This window comes from Cavia porcellus, unplaced genomic scaffold, assembly GCF_034190915.1.
Source record: "Cavia porcellus strain 051 isolate PalLab524CR breed Dunkin Hartley unplaced genomic scaffold, mCavPor4.1 scaffold_28, whole genome shotgun sequence".
Classification (NCBI taxonomy): Eukaryota; Metazoa; Chordata; class Mammalia; order Rodentia; family Caviidae; genus Cavia; species Cavia porcellus.
Genome location: NW_026947511.1, coordinates 50,541,713 through 50,565,092, shown reverse-complemented (window position 1 = coordinate 50,565,092; position 23,380 = coordinate 50,541,713). Strand labels below are relative to the sequence as shown.

At 38.8% G+C, this 23,380-nt stretch overlaps 1 protein-coding gene across 1 annotated transcript in view; it reads left to right on the top strand.

The window, feature by feature from the left end:
• The first annotated feature begins 2,631 nt into the window (after positions 1 to 2,631).
• LOC100724771 (butyrophilin-like protein 1) overlaps positions 2,632 to 23,380 on the top strand; it is a 33,891-nt gene continuing 13,142 nt past the window's right edge. Inside the window, exon 1 of the mRNA XM_063239120.1 lies at positions 2,632 to 2,821. Coding sequence (XP_063095190.1) covers positions 2,656 to 2,821 — 166 coding nt within the window. The 5' untranslated portion in view covers positions 2,632 to 2,655. The remainder of the gene's footprint in view (positions 2,822 to 23,380) is intronic.

The window sequence follows — 23,380 nt, the reverse complement described above, 5'->3', positions numbered from 1 at the left end:
ATCTAGCTTTTGTCCTTCTGTCTCCAATGGTCTAAATAGGTTGTATCTTATTGGATTTTATTATGTATGATAGTATAAGCAAAAACCTTTTAAAGACAAGGAGATTATACAGAAACCATTGTTCATTTTCTGTTAGTTGATTCTAAATACTCTGTATGCTGTCATTCTCTTAAATGGTTTTACATTGTTTTGATATACTTAATGCTACAGTATACAAAGTTGTACTCAAGGATTTCAAGGAAAGAGACAATATGGTAACTACTTTTAGGTTAGGATTATCTGGTGGTGAAACACTATTCTGCTTAAATGGTTATGTTTTGTTCTGCACTGTTTCATTGTTATGCCCTCTTTTATCTCAATCTCCACTCCATTATTTACTTTTTTATCTTTATCCTTTTAATTAAAGGAAAAAAATAGCAGGATATATTATAGTAACCCACTTTGACTTTCCATTACCTCGATTTAAAGCCCTGTATTACTCTCACCATCTGGTTTTAAACTAATGTTCCCCTATTCTGTTTTGCTGGATAGTATCAGGTTTGAAAGTTTAGGCATCAGCTGTGAAGATAATGAGATTTATTATAACACCCATTCTCACTGACTTTTATCTACTTTTGAAGACCTACAATGTCTCCAATGTCTTGGTTTTGTCGGTTTTATTCTTTACTGTTTTGTTCAATTGTATTATAACTAACGATATAGGCAATTCTATTAGAGATAGCGGGAGGCATTATCACCTTGTATTAAGTTTTTACATTATCTATTATGTCCACCCTTTTGACTTGACTGTTTCTGTTATGTTATGTCACATTTGGTTTTACTCTCTTCCAAAAAAAGTAATAAGAACTGTGGGAGCAATGAAACCCAAAATGTGTAATAGTCATGGTACAAAGAGAGAGGAAAAGAAAGTGCTCTAAACTATATAACTGCATGTATATTTAAGTGTATAAGATAGAAAATGATATCACAGAGTTTTATTTGATCATTGAACAGAACTGTTTGCAGTATCATTGTTGGAATGTCCACTCTACAAGCTTTAATTTTGTGACTTGAACAATTATTTCTAAGATGGCAATATGTAATCCATTAACTAGTGATTTCCTACTGTTCATTTTTTTTCTGTAAATCTGTATAACTTGTACCCTTTCTCTGCTTTTTTTCTTTTCTCCTTAAATAAAATTTAAAAAAAATTAAAAAAAAAACAAATCAGAAGGACTGTCCATTATTATAAACCTGACGTCCTAGAAGGAGACGGTAAACACGAATTACAGCACACAGACAGGGTGGAGGGAGATGGACGGGCCTGTGCTGTGAGGGGAGTGGGAGATGGGCCTGTGCGGCAGCAGCGTGCTTGATGAGGCCACAGAGTAGCCAGGGTGCAGCCCTGGAGAGGAGAGCTGGGCCTGAGCACCTGCCGGGGAGGACAGTTCCTCAGTGCCTGGGAGAAGCACAGGCAAGTGTTGGCTGGGCAGAGCTAGCCAGGGGTGCAGAAGAGTACAAGGGGGAGAGAGGGGCCCACTCTGTTGGGATAAGGGCTCCTTGGGGAAGTTGGGGAGGCACAGGAGGGCTTTGAGCAGAGTAGGGACAGGCTTAGCCTGTTTATTAAAAGCATCACAGAGGTAGAAGTTGGGAGAGGACAGAAGGAGATTCAGTCCTCTGTTTTACCCAGAGTAGAGTGAGGGTGCTGGGCTCCAGGTCAGAAGCACAGAGGGTGAGAATTAGCACTTCCAGTGCCCATGGCTGCTTGTCCCTGGAAAGCTAAGGTCTCTCATGGGTAGGAAGAAGGGCCCAGCACTCCTCTTGGGTGTGTAGTCACAGGGGTGCTGTGAGTCATGAGGGCAGGAATTTCACACAAGCAGCCTTTGACTCTGTGTTTGAACACGTGCATATACTTCAGTGAGGGAGAAATCTGAACTGATGCAACCAATCTGGTATCAGAAATGGGAAATTTCCTGGTGTGATTAAATTAACCAAGTGTGCTTGCCCATCTTGGCCTTGGTATGCTCTGGGGCCAGTTTCGGGTTTGTCCTGACACAAGCCAGGCGGAGGTGGGGCTCTCAGAGTGTGGCCCCTGGACCAACAGCAACCATCCTGTGGCCTTTAAAGAATAAAGTAAAGGAATGTACATTCTGGTGCCCACCCCAGAAAATTAGTCATGAAGTCCAATAATCTGTTTTCCAAAGTATCCTGGTGATGAAGTGTGGGCTCCCTTTTGGGACCCCTGAGTTAGAGACTTATTTATGGTAGTCAGGAGCACAGGCTGAAGAAGGAGTCTCTTGGGCATGTTTCTGGATCACATCGTAATGGTCAGAGGACAATACTGCTGTTAGAGTCACCACAGCTCAGTCCATCAGATCTCAGCAGTTCACTCATCTAGCCCTGAACTCTGGCTTGCCTGGCTTTCCCACCTGGTGGTGTGTGGTCTTTGGCCTATGTCTCTCCAGGGTTCTCACTGCTTTGTCTGTGTCCACAGAGGAGTTTCAGGTGCTGAGACCCCGAAAACATGTTGTGGCAGTGCTGGGTGGCAATGCTACACTGCCCTGCACCGTGTCCTCAGCCATAGATGTGAGAAACATGGAGCTGAGGTGGTTCCGTACCATGTTCATGGAGTCTGTGTTGATCTATCGGAACCAGCGGGAGCAGACAGAGGAGCAGATGGCTGAGTACGCAGGGCGGACCTCACTGGTGATGGACTTTCTTGCCCATGGGGAGGCTGCCCTGAAAATCCACAAGGTCCGAGTTTCTGACAATGGAGTGTATAACTGCTTCTTCAAGATGGGCAGCTTCTTTGAAGAGGCCAGCTTGGAACTGCAGGTGGCAGGTGGGTTATATGATTTCTATTGCAGGGACCTTGGGGATGTTGGGTTTGAGAGGAATGTCAGGGGTATTTAATTTAAACTGGGATTTTGTAAATGATGAATAGATGCTTCATCCTCTCGTTGATTTTTTTGATACCAGTGCTGTATATAGAGCTCCTCCAGTGTGTCCTTGTTCTGTCAACCTGGAGTCCATCAATGGAACTGAGACTCAAACTCTATTAGTTTTGTATTCCAGAGTAAGAGGCAGAAAAATCATGCCTAGTTAATTGGTAGAAGCTGTTAGAGGGTGATAATGTGTTCAAACAGCAGACTGAGTGGAGAAATGCAGGCTGGGTTGTATGTGCCATAGCATACGGGGGCTCAGGAGGGTTTTGCTCACAACTGAAGCGTGGTTCCCAGTAAGTGAATGTTTGGATATGTGGGTATCCAGGACCCCAAGTTTCATGCAGGGGAAGTACCGTCGTGAAACCCTCGAGCCAGGAGCATGCCTGCCGTGTTCCATGTATGAGGCTGTCATGATTGGTGGGAAGGTGACATGAAGTGACAGCACTGGAAGAAAAGGCAGTTCCCACATCAGGACAAGCTGGTAGGCGCAGTCCCTGGAGGTGACACACCAGTTCAGCAGATAAGGTTCCAAAGTTCCCAGAGTTCTGTGGAACATGAGGTCAAGAGCCAGGCGACCCTGATGTGTTCCGGTTGATGACCACTGTTAATCCCATGATCTTTGGGGCTGAGTGTGGGGCTGAGGGCTATGGGTGGTGGAGTCTGGGGAGAAGCCCTGAGAGGGACCAGGGGGAGGAAGAAAATGCCTGCCCTCTGCCAGTGGCGGGCTGGGAGAGGAGGGTTTGGACACAGAGGTTTTGCAAGTTGCTTTATCACTGGGCATGTTCCAAGGAGGGCCCCAAAGTAGAAACAGGGAACTCTGAGTCACCTCAGCTATGGGCAGGCTTCAGGTTTGCTGATTTCCATCATGGAAAAAGCACTTTCAGGAAGTGTAGTGAGAAGCAAAGAGCTTCCTGAGACATCTTCCCATGTGGGACTGGCAGGAGGGAGCCTGGGTCCCAGCTGAAGACTTTGTTGTCTTTAAGACCCTTAGAGAGTTTTCCTGGAAGAGAAAAAAGCTTGGATGACTTTTGTGTTCTGAAGCTTCTGTTTTTCTTTTCTTTTTTTTATTTTATTTAAGATGAAAAAGAGAAAAACACAAAAGAGAACAAAGCGGTGTAAGGGTACACGTAATACAGAACTACAAAAAAAAAACATAGCAGTAAGAAATCACCTGTTAATAGATTACATATTATCATCTTGAAAATAGTTGCTCAAATCACAGTATCAAAGAATACAAGGTGGACATTCAAACAGGGAGACTGCAAACAGCTGTGTTCAATGATCCAAAAACATTGATATAGTCAGCTATTTAACACCCCTAAACACACTTGCTGTTATATCCGTTAGAGCTCTTTTTTCCCCTCTCTTTTTTAAAACAAAATTTACACATTTTGGATTTTATTACTCCTTAGTGCTTATTACTTTTTTGGGGGGGAGGAGAGAATAAAGTCAAATATGGCAAAACAAAGCTGTCAGTCACAACCAAGGATAGACATAGCACATGGTGTAGAACAGAGTACAAGGTTATCAACAATGGTTATCAACGTTGTCTTTTGTTTCCCTAAAAAGAATTGTCTATCTCATTAGATATTATAAAGTTGGACAAAACAGTAGAGAACAAGACCAATAAAACTTAGGCATTGTAAACATTACAGGACTTCCAAAGAAGACAATAGTCAAACCAGAGTGGGCATCTTAGTGAATCTTATTGCCTTCAAAGTAGTTGCCTATATCCTCAAATTTGATACTATCATACAGAATGGAACAGAGTCTAATCAGTCAAAACAAGATCGTGGGAGTACTACAGGACTTCAAAACAAGTTAATAGGAAATCAAAAAGAGTTACTATTTATATATCCTAAATTTTTAAAATTTTTTCCCTTAATTAGGACAAACATAAGAAAGGACTAAATAATTTTTTTAAAAGAATAAGGGGGAGATTGAGATAAAACAGGACATAACAATATAACAATAAAGGTCAACGCATGACTGTTTCAGCAACCTAGTACTTCACCACCATATAACCCGACTTAATAGTAGTTACCATAGTGTCTGTCTTTTTCCTTGAAATATTTGGATAAAACTTCATACACTCTAGCTTCAAATATTTCCATATCAAGAAGCCCAGAATAAAGCCTTTCTAATTAATGAGTGAAAACTTTATAAGGCTTCAAGGCCACCTAATGGGGAATCATGATTACCACATATTTTTATATATTTGAATCATTACTTACATTAGGGAAACTATTCGGTATTCACACATGCGAGATTGATTTATTTTATTTTATTTTTTTTATTTAAGAGGAAAAAGAGAAAAACACAAAACAAAACAAAGCAGTGTAAGGTTACACATAATACAGAAATACAAAAAAAAAAACATAACAGTAAGAAATAACCTGTTAATAGATTACATAATATCATCTTGGAAATAGTTGCTCAAATCACAGTATCAAAGAATACAAAGTAGACATTCAAACGGAGAGACTGCAAACAGCTGTGTTCAATGATCCAAAAACATTAATATAGTCAGCTATTTAACATCCCTAAACACACTTGCTGTTATATCCGTTAGAGCTCTTTTTTTTTCCTCCCTCTCTTTTTTATAACAAAATTTACACATTTTGGATTTTATTACTCCTGAGTTCTTATTACTTTTTTTGGGGGGGGAGAGAATAAAGTCAAATATGGCAAAACAAAGCTGTAAGTCAAAACCAAGGATAGACATAGCACATGATGTAGAACAGAGTACAAGGTCATCAACAATGGTTATCAACATTGTCTCTTGTTTCCTTAAAAGGAATTGTCCATCTCATTAGATATTATAAAGCCGGACAAAACAGTGGAGAACAAGACCAATAAAACTTAGGCATTGTGAACATTACAGGACTTCCAAAGGAGACAATAGTCAAACCAGAATGGGCATCTTTGTGAATCTTATTGCCTTCAAATTAGTTGCCTATACTTCAATCTTGCTACTATCGCACAGAATGGAACAGAGTCTAATCAGTCAAAACAAGATCTTGGGAGTGTTACAGGACTTCAAAACAAGTTAATAGGAGATCAAAAAGAGTTACTACTATATATCCTAATTTTTTAAGTTTTTCCCTTAATTAAAATAAACATAAGAAATAGCTAAATAATTTTTTTAAAGAATAGTAGTTACCATAGTGTCTGTCTTTTTCCTTAAAATATTTGGATAAAACTTCATATACTATAGCTTCAAATATTTCCATATCAAAAAGCCCAGAGTAAAGCCTTTCTAATTAATAAGTGAAAATTTTATAAGGCTTCAAGGCCACATAATGGGGAATCATGATTATCGCATATTTTTATATATTTGAATCATTACTTACATTAGGGAAACTATTTGGTATTCATACATGCGAGATTGATTTATTTCACTTATGAGTATGGTCTCAAGCTGCGCCCATTTATTGATAAATATCTCAATGCGATCCTTCTTTATAGCTGAATAATACTCCATTGTATAGAAATACCACAACTTTTTTATCCATTCCTCAGTTGATGGACACTTGGGTTGTTTCCAAGATCTGGCGATTACAAATTGTGCTGCTAGAAACATAGGTGCACATATATCCCTGTGGTATGATGCTTTCAGTTCTTCTGGGAATATGCCTAGAAGTGGAATAGCTAGAATAAATGGGATTTCCAATCCCAACTTTTTGAGAAACCTCCAGACAGACCTCCACAAAGGCTGTACCAGTCTACACTCCCACCAACAGTGCAGGAGAGTTCCTTTTTCCCCACAGCCTCTCCAGCATTTGTTGTTGTTGGTTTTCTTGATCCTGGCCATTCTTTCAGGAGTGAGATGGTATCTCAGTGTGGTTTTAATTTGCATTTCTCAAATGACCAATGATGATGAGCATTTTTTCATGTATTTATTTGCCATTTGCATTTCTTCATCTGAGAATTGCGTATTCATCTCAGATGCCCATTTTTGGATTGGATCTTTGAATTTTGGAGGTCTGAGTTTTTTTAATTCTTTATATGTTTTAGACAAGAGTCCCTTGTCTGAGAGAGAGTTCACTAAAATCTTTTCCCAGTTTGTGGGTTTTCTTTTCACTATGCTGGAGATTTCTTTTGACATGCAAAAACTTTTTAATAAGAAGTGGTCCCAGTTATTGATTCTGGGAAGTATTTCCCGTGCAGTTTGAGTCCTATTCATGAATTCTCTACCTACTCCTATGTCTCCAAGGTTTCTACCCAATTTGTCTTCCAATAGATTTAGCGTTTCTGTTTTAATATTCAGATCTTTGACCCATTTAGATTTTAATTTAGTACATGGTGATAGACATGGGTCTAGCTTTAGTTTTCGGCAAATGGAGAGTCAGTTTTTCCAGCACCATTTATTAAAGAGACTGTCGTTCTTCCAGTGAACCTGCTTGGCTCCTTTATCAAAGATAAGGTGGTTGAGTGTGTTTGTAGTTGTGGTTGTATCTTCTAATCTATTCCATTGATCTTCAGCTCTGTTTTGATTCCAATACCATGTTGATTTTACTACTGTTGCTTTGTAGTATAATTTCAAGTCAGGGATTGTGATGCCTCCTGCTTTGTCTTTGCTGCTTAGAATTGCTTTTGCGATTCTAGGTCTCTTCTGGTTCCAGATGAAATTTAGGAGTGATTTCTCTAGATCTATAAGGTATGTTGATGGTATTTCTATTGTGATTTCATTGAATCTGTATAAGAGTTTTGGGAGAATGGCCATCTTCACAATGTTTGTTCTTCCTAACCATGAGCAAGGGATATCTTTCCATTTTCTGAGATCATCTTCAATTTCCTTTTTCAGTGTAATATAGTTTTCACTGTATAAGTTTTTCACTTCTTTCGTAAGAGTAATTCCTAAATATTTCATTTTTTTGCTTGCTAATGTGAATAGTCCAGTTTCCCTTATTTCCCTCTCTGTGGTTTTGTTGTTTGTGTATAGGAATGCTATTGATTTCTGAGTATTGATTTTGTATCCAGCCACATTACTGAATTTATTTATTGTATCTAAGAGTCTTTAAATGGAGCTTAGGGGGTCTTCTATGTAGAGTATCTTGTCATCTGCAAACAATGACAACTTAACTTCTTCTTTTCCTATCTTTACCCCTTTTATTTCTCTTTCTTGCCTAATTGCTCTGGCTAGTACTTCCAGTACTATATTAAATAGGAGTGGTGATAAAGGACATCCTTGTCTTGTGCCTGATTTTAAAGTAAAGGCTTTCAATTTTTGGCCATTTAGAATGATGCTGGCTGTTGGTTTGTCATAAATGGCCTTTATTATATTGAGGTAAAGACCATCTATTCCAATTTTCTGTAGAGTTTTTATCATGAATAAATGTTGGACCTTATCGAAGGCTTTTTCTGCATCTATAGAAATGATCATGTGATTCTTATTTTTGGCTTTATTGATATGGTGGATTACATTTATTGATTTGCGTATGTTGAACCATCCTTGCATTCCTGGGATGAATCCCACTTGGTCATGGTGTATAATCTTCTTGATGATTTGCTGGATCCTATTTGCCAATATTTTATTGAGGATTTTTGCATCTGTGTTCATTAGGGAGATCGGTCTATAGTTCTCTTTTTTAGTTGGGCCTTTCTCAGGTTTTGGTACTAGAGTGATATTTGCTTCCAGGAATGACTTAGGAAGGATTGCTTCCCTTTCAATTTCATTGAATACTTTGAGGAGTGTCGGCATTAGGTCTTCTTTGTATTTCTTGTAGAATTCTGCAGTGAATCCATCTGGGCCTGGGCTCTTCTTGGTGGGTAAGGACTTAATTACATTTTCAATTTCAGTAACAGAGATTGGGTTATTCAACAGTTTTACATCCTCTTGATCTATCTTTGGCACTTCATATACTTCTAGAAATCTGTCTATTTCTTCTGTGTTATCAAAATTTTGAGAGTAGAGGTTTTCGAAATAGGTGTAGATGATCTTCTGTATTTCTATTGGGTCTGTAGTGACTTCTCCTTTTTCAGTTCTTATTGCATGAATTTGAGCTTTTTCTTCCCTTTTTTTAATAAGGTTGGCTAGGGGCTTATCGATTTTATTTATTCTTTCAAAGAACCAACTCTTTGATTTGTTGATCCTTTGGATTGTTTTCTTAGTCTCTATTGCATTGATTTCTGCTCTGATTTTTATAATTTCCTCTCTTCTTTTGGCTTTGGGCTTGACTTGCTCTTCTTTTTCTAGCTGTTTGAGGTGTAGCATCAAGTTATTTATTTGTATTCGTTCTGGTTTCCTGATGTGGGAACTCAGTGCAATAAATTTTCCTCTCAGGACGGCTTTCATTGCATCCCACAGATTCCGGTAAGTTGTATCTGCATTTTCATTTTCTTTTAGGTATTGTTTGATTTCTTCTTTAATTTCTTCTGTGACCCACTGATTACTCAAGAGTGTGTTATTCAGTTTCCATGTGTTTGTGGGATTTTTGCGGTATCTTTTATCATTAATTTCTAATTTCAGAGCGCTGTGATCTGATAACATGCAAGGGATGATTTCAGCTCTTTTGCACTTGTTCAAATATGTTCTATGAGCTAATATATGGTCTATTTTAGAAAATGATCCATGTACTGCTGAGAAGAATGTGTATTCTGATGTTGTTGGGTGGAACATTCTGTATATGTCTATCAAACCCATTTGTTCACAGGTATGATTCAGTTCTGTTATTTCTTTACTCATTTTCTGTCTGGTCGATCTGTCCCTGGTGTCAATGGCGTATTAAGGTCTCCCGTTACAATTGTGTTACTGATAATTTGAGTTTTCATTTCTGTTAATAATTGTTTTATATAACAGGGCGCTCTGGAGTTTGGTGCGTATATATTTAAGATAGTTATCTCTTCCTCTTGGAGTTTTCCCCTTACGAGTATGTAGTGACCTTCTTTGTCCTTTATGGTCATTGTTGGTTTAAAGTTCACGTTGTCTGCAAACAGAATGGCTACTCCTGCCTTTTTTTGGATTCCTGCTGCATGAAGGATTGTTTTCCATCCTTTGACTTTCAGTCTGTGAGTATCCTTCTGGGTTAGTTGGGTTTCCTGTAAACAGCATATGGTTGGATTTTGTTTCTTGATCCATTCTGCTAGTCTGTTTCTTTTGATTGGTGCATTGAGACCATTTACATTAATGGTTATTACTGTTAAGTGTTGTTTAATTGTAGGATTCTTATCTCTCTGCTGTTGCATCTTTATCTTTCTGTTCTGTTTAATTATTTGCTTTGCTTAGTGGTTTTTTCCTTTGTGTATCTAAACTGTGTTTCAATATTTTTTGCAGGGTTGGTTTGGTGTTCATGAAGTCCTTCAGCTGTTCTTTGTCATGGAAGTATCGTATTTCACCATCTATTTTAAATGATAGTTTTGCAGGATATATCAGTCTAGGTTGGAAACCATTTTGCTTTAGGATCTGGAATACTTCACTCCATGCTCTTCTTGACTTTATTGTTTGTGATGAGAAGTCTGCTGTGATTCTGATAGGTTTTCCTTTATAAGTGATCTGTGTTTTCTCTCTGACAGCTTTTAATAATCTATTCTTGTGTTGGATTTCTGGGATGGTGATTATTATATGTCTGGGTGTAGTTTTATTTTGGTTATGACTATTTGGAGTTCTATATGCTTCACTGATCCTGATGTCAGTTTCTGATTCTCATGCTTGGGAAGTTTTCAGCTATTGCTTCTCTAAATATCCTCTTGATATCCTTTATGTTGTCTCCTTCTTTTTCATTAATCCCTATCATTCTTATGTTATTCTTCTTTGCATCATCTTGCAGTTGTTGAATTGTTGTTTCCTGATTCCTTGTTATTTTTAAAAGATCTTTCCTTTCCTGTTCACTAGCTGCAATCTTGTCTTCAAGGTCTGAAATTCTATGTTCACTTTCATTAAGGCAGTTTTTACAACTTTCAGTGGAGTTTTTTATTTCCTGTATATCTCTGTGCATCTGCATTATGTATTCTGTTTGTTTCTTATATTGCTCTTCTAGGGATTCTATCTTTTTGTTTAGTTCCTCCAATTTTTTATCTGTGTTTTTTTAGATATATTTAGAATCTCTTTCATTTCTTTTATCATTTCTTCTTTTATCTGGGAGATTATTTCGAATTTGAATTTCTTTAAAGCTTCCTGGAGTTGCTTGTCAATTTCAGTAGCTATTGTGTCTGATATATGAGGAGGATGGGATACATTTTCTTCTAAATACACTTCTCCTAGGGTTTCCTGAGATGGGCTGGAGGTTTGAGGTTGTAATTTGGTCTTTCGTTTTGTCATTTTCCTATATTTCTGTGTTTCAAGTGTTATTTGAAAGCCTCCTCAGGATCTGTTGAAAATCCCCTTCTATGTTTGCAGCTACTGAGACTCTGGCACCACTCTACCCCAGGCCATTGGGCCTGCAGAACCAATGGCCCTTCTCTGCTTGTTCAGAACTCCGAGGTTCCAGACAAGCTGGGCCTCAGGGACACTGTGCGCCCACCTGCCCCTTGGTAGATCCACAGCTCTTGGATCGCAGCCGGGTTAGGGTACTCACCACAGACCGCAGTGCCTCAGGAGCCTGTGATCCCTCCCTACTTGCAGAGATATCCACAGACCTCCAGACAAAGGAAGGGCCTCCTGCGGGTACTCCAGATCTACCCAGCTCCTCCTCTGCACGGAGATGGCTATGCGTGGGTGGGCACAGGCTGAGGTGCCTCAGGAACCTGGGATCCCTCCTCCTCCAGACAAAGGAAGGGGCCTCTGCAGGCCCTCTGGATCCGCGCAGCTCCTCCTCCGCACACCAATGGCCAGACGCGGCTGGGCACAGGCCAAGGTGCCTCAGGAACCTGGGATCCCTCCTCCTCCAGACAAAGGAAGGGGCCTCTGCAGGCGTTCTGGATCCGCGCAGCTCCTCCTCCGCACACCGATGGCCAGGCGCGGCTGGGCACAGCGATTTATTTCACTTATGAGTATGGTCTCAAGCTGCGCCCATTTATTGATAAATATCTCAATGTGATCCTTCTTTATAGCTGAATAATACTCCATTGTATAGAAATACCACAACTTTTTTATCCATTCCTCAGTTGATGGACACTTGGGTTGTTTCCAAGATCTGGCGATTACAAACTGTGCTGCTATAAACATAGGTGCACATATATCACTGTGATATGATGCTTTCAGTTCTTCTGGGAATATGCCTAGAAGTGGAATAGCTGGAATAAATGGGATTTCCAATCCCAACTTTTTGAGAAATCTCCAGACAGATCTCCACAGAGGCTGTACCAGTCTATACTCCCACCAACAGTGCAGGAGAGTTCCTTTTTCCCTACAGCCTCTCCAGCATTTGTTGTTGTTGGTTTTCTTGATCCTGGCCATTCTTTCAGGAGTGAGATGGTATCTCAGTGTGGTTTTAATTTGCATTTCTCTAATGACCAATGATGATGAGCATTTTTTCATGTATTTACTTGCCATTTGCATTTCTTCATCTGAGAATTGCGTATTCATCTCAGATGCCCATTTTTGGATTAGATCTTTGAATTTTGGAGGTCTGAGTTTTTTTTTAATTCTTTATATGTTTTAGACAAGAGTCCCTTGTCTGAGAGAGAGTTCACTAAAATCTTTTCCCAGTTTGTGGGTTTTCTTTTCACTATGCTGGAGATTTCTTTTGACATGCAGAAACTTTTTAATAAGAAATGGTCCCAGTTATTGATTCTGGGAAGTATTTCCTGTGCGGTTTGAGTCCTGTTCATGAATTCTTTACCTACTCCTATGTCTCCAAGGTTTCTACCTAATTTGTCTTCCAATAGATTTAGTGTTTCTGTTTTAATATTCAGATCTTTGACCTATTTAGATTTTAATTTAGTACATGGTGATAGACATGGGTCTAGCTTTAGTTTTTGGCAAATGGAGAGCCAGTTTTTCCAGCACCATTTATTAAAGAGACTGTCGTTCTTCCAGTGAACCTGCTTGGCTCCTTTATCAAAGATAAGGTGGTTGAGTGTGTTTGTAGTTGTGGTTGTATCTTCTAATCTATTCCATTGATCTTCGGTTCTGTTTTGATTCCAATACCATGTTGATTTTACTACTGTTCCTTTGTAGTATAACTTCAAGTCAGGGATTGTGATGCCTCCTGCTTTGTCTTTGCTGCTTAGAATTGTCTTTGCGATTCTAGGTCTCTTCTGGTTCCAGATGAAATTTAGGAGAGATTTCTCTAGATCTATAAGGTATGTTGATTGTATTTCTATTGGGATTGCATTGAATCTGTATAACAGTTTTGGGAGAATGGCCATCTTCACAATGTTTGTTCTTCCTATCCATGAGCAAGGGATGTCTTTCCATTTTCTGAGATCATCTTCAATTTCCTTTTTCAGTGTATTATAATTTTCACCGTATAAGTCTTTCACTTCTTTCATAAGAGTAATTCCTAAATATTTCATTTTTTTGGTTGCTAATGTGAGCAGTCCAGTTTCTCTTATTTCCCTCTCTGTGATTTTGTTGTTCGTGTATAGGAATGCTATTGATTTCTGAGTATTGATTTTGTATCCAGCCACATTACTGAATTTATTTATTGTATCTAAGAGTCTTTCAATGGAGTTTAGGGGGTCTTCTATGTAGAGTATCATGTCATCTGCAAACAACGATAATTTAACTTCTTCTTTTCCTATCTTTACCCCTTTTATTTCTCTCTCATGCCTAATTGCTCTGGCTAGTACTTCCAGTACTATATTAAATAGGAGTGGTGATAAAGGACATCCTTGTCTTGTGCCTGATTTTAAAGTAAAGGCTTTCAATTTTTGGCCATTTAGTATGATGCTGGCTGTTGGTTTGTCATAAATGGCCTTTATTATATTGAGGTAAAGACCATTTATTGCAATTTTCTGTAAAGTTCTTATCATGAATAAGTGTTGGACCTTATCGAAGGCTTTTTCTGCATCTATAGAAATGATCATGTGATTCTTATTTTTGGCTTTATTGATATGGTGGATTACATTTATTGATTTGCGTATGTTGAACCATCCTTGCATTCCTGGGATGAATCCCACTTGGTCATGGTGTATAATCTTCTTGATGATTTGCTGGATCCTATTTGCCAATATTTTATTGAGGATTTTTGCATCTGTGTTCATTAGGGAGACCGGTCTATAGTTCTCTTTTTTAGTTGGGTCTTTCTCAGGTTTTGGTACTAGAGTAATATTTGCTTCCAGGAATGACTTAGGAAGGATTGCTTCCCTTTCAATTTCATTGAATAGTTTGAGGAGTGTCGGCATTAGGTCTTCTTTATATTTCTTGTAGAATTCTGCAGTGAATCCATCTGGGCCTGGGCTCTTCTTGGTGGGTAAGGACTTAATTACATTTTCAATTTCAGTAACAGAGATTGGGTTATTCAACAATTTTACATCCTCTTGATCTATCTTTGGTACTTCATATGTTTCTAAGAATCTGTCTATTTCTTCTGTGTTATCAAAGTTTTGAGAGTAGAGGTTTTCGAAATAGGTGTTGATGATCTTCTGTATTTCTATTGGGTCTGTAGTGATTTCACCTTTTTCATTTCTTATTGCATGAATTTGAGCTTTTTCTTCTCTTTTTTAAATAAGGTTGGCTAGGGGCTTATCGATTTTATTTATTCTTTCAAAGAACCAACTCTTTGATTCGTTGATTCTTTGGATTGTTTTCTTAGTCTCTATTGCATTGATTTCTGCTCTGATTTTTATAATTTCCTCTCTTCTTTTGGCTCTGGGCTTGACTTGCTCTTCTTTTTCTAGCTGTTTGAGGTGTAGCATCAAGTTATTTATTTGTATTCGTTCTGCTTTCCTGATGTGGGAACTCAGTGCAATAAATTTTCCTCTCAGAACGGCTTTCATTGCATCCCACAGATTCCGGTAAGTTGTATCTGCATTTTCATTTTCTTTTAGGTATTGTTTAATTTCTTCTTTAATTTCTTCTGTGACCCACTGATTACTCAAGAGTGTGTTATTTAGTTTCCATGTGTTTGTGGAATTTTTGCAGTATCCTTTGTCATTAATTTCTAATTTCAGAGCGCTATGATCCGATAATACGCAAGGGATGATTTCAACTCTTTTGCATTTGCTTAAATATGTTCTGTGAGCTAATATATGGTCTATTTTAGAAAATGATCCATGTACTGTTGAGAAGAATGTGTATTCTGATGTTGTTGGGTGGAACATTCTGTATATGTCTATCAAACCCATTTGTTCACAGGTGTGATTCAGTTCTGTTATTTCTTTGCTCATTTTCTGTCTGGTTGATCTGTCCCTTGGTGTCAATGGCGTATTAAGGTCTCCCCTTACAATTGTGTTACTGATAATTTGAGTTTTCATTTCTGTTAATAATTGTTTTATATAACTGGGCGCTCTGGAGTTTGGTGCGTAGATATTTAAGATAGTTATCTCTTCCTCTTGGAGTTTTCCCCTTACGAGTATGTAGTGAACTTCTTTGTCCTTTATGGTCATTGTTGGTTTAAAGTTCACGTTGTCTGCAAACAGAATGGCTACTCCTGCCTTTTTTTGGATTCCTGCTGCATGAAGAATTGTTTTCCATCCTTTGACTTTCAGTCTGTGAGTATCCTTTTGGGTTAGAATGGTTTCCTGTAAACAGCATATGGTTGGATTTTGTTTCTTGATCCATTCTGCTAGTCTGTTTCTTTTGATTGGTGCATTGAGACCATTTACATTAATGCTTATTACTGTTATATGCTGGTTAATTGTAGGAATGTTATCTCTCTGCTGTTGCATCTTTATCTTTCTGTTCTGTTTAATTATTTGCTTTGCTTAGTGGTTTTTTCCTTTGTGTATCTAAACTGTGTTTCAATATTTTTTGCAGGGTTGGTTTGGTGTTCATGAAGTTCTTCAGCTGTTCTTTGTCATGGAAGTATCGTATTTCACCATCTATTTTGAATGATAGTTTTGCAGGATATATCAATCTTGGTTGGAAATCATTTTGCTTTAGCATGTGGAATATTTCACTCCATGCTCTTCTTGACTTTATCGTTTGTGATGAGAAGTCTACTGTGATTCTTATAGTTTTTCCTTTATAAGTGATCTGTGTTTTCTCTCTGACAGCTTTTAATAATCTATTCTTGTGTTGGATTTCTGGGATGGTGATTATTATATGTCTGGGTGTAGTTTTATTTTGGTTATGACTATTTGGAGTTCTATATGCTTCACTGATCCTGATGTCAGTTTCTGATCTCATGCTTGGGAAATTTTCAGCTATTACTTCTCTAAATATCCTCTTGACATCCTTTATGTTGTCTCCCTCTCTTTCATTAATCCCTATCATTCTTATGTTATTCTTCTTTGCATCGTCTTGCAGTTGTTGAATTGTTGTTTCCTGGTTCCTTGTTATTTTCAACAGATCTTTCCTTTCCTGTTCACTAGCTGCAATCCTGTCTTCAAGGTCTGAAATTCTATGTTCACTTTCATTAAGGCGGTTTTTACAACTTTCGGTGGAGTTTTTTATTTCCTGTATATCTCTGTGCATCTGCATTATGTATTCTGTTTGTTTCTTATATTGCTCTTCTAGGGATTCTATCTTTTTGTTTAGTTCCTCCAATTTTTTATCTGTGTTTTCTTTAGATATATTTAGAATCTCTTTCATTTCTTTTATCATTTCTTCTTTTATCTGGGAGATTATTTCGAGTTTGAATTTCTTTAAAGCTTCCTGGAGTTGCTTGTCAATTTCAGTAGCTATTGTGTCCGATATGTGAGGTGGATGGGATATATTTTCTTCTATATACATCGCTCCTAGGGTTTCTTGAGATGGGCTGGAGGTTTGAGGTTGTACGTTGGTCTTTCGTTTTGTCATTTTCCTATATTTCTGTGTTTCAAGTGTTATTTGAAAGTTCCTCAGGATCTGTTGAAAATCCTCTTCTATGTTTGCAGCTATGTTTGAGACTCTGGCACCACTCTACCCCAAGCCATTGGGCCTACAGAACCAGTGGCCCTCCTCTGCCTGCTCAGAACTCCGCAGTTCCAGGCAATCTGGGCCTCAGGGACACTGTGCGTCCACCTGCCCCTTGGTAGATCCACAGCTCTTGGATCGCAGCCGGGTTAGGGTACTCACCACAGACCGCAGTGCCTCAGGAGCCTGTGATCCCTCCCTACTTGCAGAGATATCCACAGACCTCCAGACAAAGGAAGGGCCTCCTGCGGGTACTCCAGATCTACCCAGCTCCTCCTCTGCACGGAGATGGCTATGCGCGGGTGGGCACAGGCTGAGGTGCCTCAGGAACCTGGGATCCCTCCTCCTCCAGACAAAGGAAGGGGCCTCTGCAGGCCCTCTGGATCCGCGCAGCTCCTCCTCCGCACACCAATGGCCAGACGCGGCTGGGCACAGGCCAAGGTGCCTCAGGAACCTGGGATCCCTCCTCCTCCAGACAAAGGAAGGGGCCTCTGCAGGCGTTCTGGATCCGCGCAGCTCCTCCTCCGCACACCGATGGCCAGGCGCGGCTGGGCACAGCGATTTATTTCACTTATGAGTATGGTCTCAAGCTGCGCCCATTTATTGATAAATATCTCAATGTGATCCTTCTTTATAGCTGAATAATACTCCATTGTATAGAAATACCACAACTTTTTTATCCATTCCTCAGTTGATGGACACTTGGGTTGTTTCCAAGATCTGGCGATTACAAACTGTGCTGCTATAAACATAGGTGCACATATATCACTGTGATATGATGCTTTCAGTTCTTCTGGGAATATGCCTAGAAGTGGAATAGCTGGAATAAATGGGATTTCCAATCCCAACTTTTTGAGAAATCTCCAGACAGATCTCCACAGAGGCTGTACCAGTCTATACTCCCACCAACAGTGCAGGAGAGTTCCTTTTTCCCTACAGCCTCTCCAGCATTTGTTGTTGTTGGTTTTCTTGATCCTGGCCATTCTTTCAGGAGTGAGATGGTATCTCAGTGTGGTTTTAATTTGCATTTCTCTAATGACCAATGATGATGAGCATTTTTTCATGTATTTACTTGCCATTTGCATTTCTTCATCTGAGAATTGCGTATTCATCTCAGATGCCCATTTTTGGATTAGATCTTTGAATTTTGGAGGTCTGAGTTTTTTTTAATTCTTTATATGTTTTAGACAAGAGTCCCTTGTCTGAGAGAGAGTTCACTAAAATCTTTTCCCAGTTTGTGGGTTTTCTTTTCACTATGCTGGAGATTTCTTTTGACATGCAGAAACTTTTTAATAAGAAATGGTCCCAGTTATTGATTCTGGGAAGTATTTCCTGTGCGGTTTGAGTCCTGTTCATGAATTCTTTACCTACTCCTATGTCTCCAAGGTTTCTACCTAATTTGTCTTCCAATAGATTTAGTGTTTCTGTTTTAATATTCAGATCTTTGACCCATTTAGATTTTAATTTAGTACATGGTGATAGACATGGGTCTAGCTTTAGTTTTTGGCAAATGGAGAGCCAGTTTTTCCAGCACCATTTATTAAAGAGACTGTCGTTCTTCCAGTGAACCTGCTTGGCTCCTTTATCAAAGATAAGGTGGTTGAGTGTGTTTGTAGTTGTGGTTGTATCTTCTAATCTATTCCATTGATCTTCGGTTCTGTTTTGATTCCAATACCATGTTGATTTTACTACTGTTCCTTTGTAGTATAACTTCAAGTCAGGGATTGTGATGCCTCCTGCTTTGTCTTTGCTGCTTAGAATTGTCTTTGCGATTCTAGGTCTCTTCTGGTTCCAGATGAAATTTAGGAGAGATTTCTCTAGATCTATAAGGTATGTTGATTGTATTTCTATTGGGATTGCATTGAATCTGTATAACAGTTTTGGGAGAATGGCCATCTTCACAATGTTTGTTCTTCCTATCCATGAGCAAGGGATGTCTTTCCATTTTCTGAGATCATCTTCAATTTCCTTTTTCAGTGTATTATAATTTTCACCGTATAAGTCTTTCACTTCTTTCATAAGAGTAATTCCTAAATATTTCATTTTTTTGGTTGCTAATGTGAGCAGTCCAGTTTCTCTTATTTCCCTCTCTGTGATTTTGTTGTTCGTGTATAGGAATGCTATTGATTTCTGAGTATTGATTTTGTATCCAGCCACATTACTGAATTTATTTATTGTATCTAAGAGTCTTTCAATGGAGTTTAGGGGGTCTTCTATGTAGAGTATCATGTCATCTGCAAACAACGATAATTTAACTTCTTCTTTTCCTATCTTTACCCCTTTTATTTCTCTCTCATGCCTAATTGCTCTGGCTAGTACTTCCAGTACTATATTAAATAGGAGTGGTGATAAAGGACATCCTTGTCTTGTGCCTGATTTTAAAGTAAAGGCTTTCAATTTTTGGCCATTTAGTATGATGCTGGCTGTTGGTTTGTCATAAATGGCCTTTATTATATTGAGGTAAAGACCATTTATTGCAATTTTCTGTAAAGTTCTTATCATGAATAAGTGTTGGACCTTATCGAAGGCTTTTTCTGCATCTATAGAAATGATCATGTGATTCTTATTTTTGGCTTTATTGATATGGTGGATTACATTTATTGATTTGCGTATGTTGAACCATCCTTGCATTCCTGGGATGAATCCCACTTGGTCATGGTGTATAATCTTCTTGATGATTTGCTGGATCCTATTTGCCAATATTTTATTGAGGATTTTTGCATCTGTGTTCATTAGGGAGACCGGTCTATAGTTCTCTTTTTTAGTTGGGTCTTTCTCAGGTTTTGGTACTAGAGTAATATTTGCTTCCAGGAATGACTTAGGAAGGATTGCTTCCCTTTCAATTTCATTGAATAGTTTGAGGAGTGTCGGCATTAGGTCTTCTTTATATTTCTTGTAGAATTCTGCAGTGAATCCATCTGGGCCTGGGCTCTTCTTGGTGGGTAAGGACTTAATTACATTTTCAATTTCAGTAACAGAGATTGGGTTATTCAACAATTTTACATCCTCTTGATCTATCTTTGGTACTTCATATGTTTCTAAGAATCTGTCTATTTCTTCTGTGTTATCAAAGTTTTGAGAGTAGAGGTTTTCGAAATAGGTGTTGATGATCTTCTGTATTTCTATTGGGTCTGTAGTGATTTCACCTTTTTCATTTCTTATTGCATGAATTTGAGCTTTTTCTTCCCTTTTTTAAATAAGGTTGGCTAGGGGCTTATCGATTTTATTTATTCTTTCAAAGAACCAACTCTTTGATTCGTTGATTCTTTGGATTGTTTTCTTAGTCTCTATTGCATTGATTTCTGCTCTGATTTTTATAATTTCCTCTCTTCTTTTGGCTCTGGGCTTGACTTGCTCTTCTTTTTCTAGCTGTTTGAGGTGTAGCATCAAGTTATTTATTTGTATTCGTTCTGCTTTCCTGATGTGGGAACTCAGTGCAATAAATTTTCCTCTCAGAACGGCTTTCATTGCATCCCACAGATTCCGGTAAGTTGTATCTGCATTTTCATTTTCTTTTAGGTATTGTTTAATTTCTTCTTTAATTTCTTCTGTGACCCACTGATTACTCAAGAGTGTGTTATTTAGTTTCCATGTGTTTGTGGAATTTTTGCAGTATCCTTTGTCATTAATTTCTAATTTCAGAGCGCTATGATCCGATAATACGCAAGGGATGATTTCAACTCTTTTGCATTTGCTTAAATATGTTCTGTGAGCTAATATATGGTCTATTTTAGAAAATGATCCATGTACTGTTGAGAAGAATGTGTATTCTGATGTTGTTGGGTGGAACATTCTGTATATGTCTATCAAACCCATTTGTTCACAGGTGTGATTCAGTTCTGTTATTTCTTTGCTCATTTTCTGTCTGGTTGATCTGTCCCTTGGTGTCAATGGCGTATTAAGGTCTCCCCTTACAATTGTGTTACTGATAATTTGAGTTTTCATTTCTGTTAATAATTGTTTTATATAACTGGGCGCTCTGGAGTTTGGTGCGTAGATATTTAAGATAGTTATCTCTTCCTCTTGGAGTTTTCCCCTTACGAGTATGTAGTGAACTTCTTTGTCCTTTATGGTCATTGTTGGTTTAAAGTTCACGTTGTCTGCAAACAGAATGGCTACTCCTGCCTTTTTTTGGATTCCTGCTGCATGAAGAATTGTTTTCCATCCTTTGACTTTCAGTCTGTGAGTATCCTTTTGGGTTAGAATGGTTTCCTGTAAACAGCATATGGTTGGATTTTGTTTCTTGATCCATTCTGCTAGTCTGTTTCTTTTGATTGGTGCATTGAGACCATTTACATTAATGCTTATTACTGTTATATGCTGGTTAATTGTAGGAATGTTATCTCTCTGCTGTTGCATCTTTATCTTTCTGTTCTGTTTAATTATTTGCTTTGCTTAGTGGTTTTTTCCTTTGTGTATCTAAACTGTGTTTCAATATTTTTTGCAGGGTTGGTTTGGTGTTCATGAAGTTCTTCAGCTGTTCTTTGTCATGGAAGTATCGTATTTCACCATCTATTTTGAATGATAGTTTTGCAGGATATATCAATCTTGGTTGGAAATCATTTTGCTTTAGCATGTGGAATATTTCACTCCATGCTCTTCTTGACTTTATCGTTTGTGATGAGAAGTCTACTGTGATTCTTATAGTTTTTCCTTTATAAGTGATCTGTGTTTTCTCTCTGACAGCTTTTAATAATCTATTCTTGTGTTGGATTTCTGGGATGGTGATTATTATATGTCTGGGTGTAGTTTTATTTTGGTTATGACTATTTGGAGTTCTATATGCTTCACTGATCCTGATGTCAGTTTCTGATCTCATGCTTGGGAAATTTTCAGCTATTACTTCTCTAAATATCCTCTTGACATCCTTTATGTTGTCTCCCTCTCTTTCATTAATCCCTATCATTCTTATGTTATTCTTCTTTGCATCGTCTTGCAGTTGTTGAATTGTTGTTTCCTGGTTCCTTGTTATTTTCAACAGATCTTTCCTTTCCTGTTCACTAGCTGCAATCCTGTCTTCAAGGTCTGAAATTCTATGTTCACTTTCATTAAGGCGGTTTTTACAACTTTCGGTGGAGTTTTTTATTTCCTGTATATCTCTGTGCATCTGCATTATGTATTCTGTTTGTTTCTTATATTGCTCTTCTAGGGATTCTATCTTTTTGTTTAGTTCCTCCAATTTTTTATCTGTGTTTTCTTTAGATATATTTAGAATCTCTTTCATTTCTTTTATCATTTCTTCTTTTATCTGGGAGATTATTTCGAGTTTGAATTTCTTTAAAGCTTCCTGGAGTTGCTTGTCAATTTCAGTAGCTATTGTGTCCGATATGTGAGGTGGATGGGATATATTTTCTTCTATATACATCGCTCCTAGGGTTTCTTGAGATGGGCTGGAGGTTTGAGGTTGTACGTTGGTCTTTCGTTTTGTCATTTTCCTATATTTCTGTGTTTCAAGTGTTATTTGAAAGTTCCTCAGGATCTGTTGAAAATCCTCTTCTATGTTTGCAGCTATGTTTGAGACTCTGGCACCACTCTACCCCAAGCCATTGGGCCTACAGAACCAGTGGCCCTCCTCTGCCTGCTCAGAACTCCGCAGTTCCAGGCAATCTGGGCCTCAGGGACACTGTGCGTCCACCTGCCCCTTGGTAGATCCACAGCTCTTGGATCGCAGCCGGGTTAGGGTACTCACCACAGACCGCAGTGCCTCAGGAGCCTGTGATCCCTCCCTACTTGCAGAGATATCCACAGACCTCCAGACAAAGGAAGGGCCTCCTGCGGGTACTCCAGATCTACCCAGCTCCTCCTCTGCACGGAGATGGCTATGCGCGGGTGGGCACAGGCTGAGGTGCCTCAGGAACCTGGGATCCCTCCTCCTCCAGACAAAGGAAGGGGCCTCTGCAGGCCCTCTGGATCCGCGCAGCTCCTCCTCCGCACACCAATGGCCAGACGCGGCTGGGCACAGGCCAAGGTGCCTCAGGAACCTGGGATCCCTCCTCCTCCAGACAAAGGAAGGGGCCTCTGCAGGCGTTCTGGATCCGCGCAGCTCCTCCTCCGCACACCGATGGCCAGGCGCGGCTGGGCACAGCGATTTATTTCACTTATGAGTATGGTCTCAAGCTGCGCCCATTTATTGATAAATATCTCAATGTGATCCTTCTTTATAGCTGAATAATACTCCATTGTATAGAAATACCACAACTTTTTTATCCATTCCTCAGTTGATGGACACTTGGGTTGTTTCCAAGATCTGGCGATTACAAACTGTGCTGCTATAAACATAGGTGCACATATATCACTGTGATATGATGCTTTCAGTTCTTCTGGGAATATGCCTAGAAGTGGAATAGCTGGAATAAATGGGATTTCCAATCCCAACTTTTTGAGAAATCTCCAGACAGATCTCCACAGAGGCTGTACCAGTCTATACTCCCACCAACAGTGCAGGAGAGTTCCTTTTTCCCTACAGCCTCTCCAGCATTTGTTGTTGTTGGTTTTCTTGATCCTGGCCATTCTTTCAGGAGTGAGATGGTATCTCAGTGTGGTTTTAATTTGCATTTCTCTAATGACCAATGAT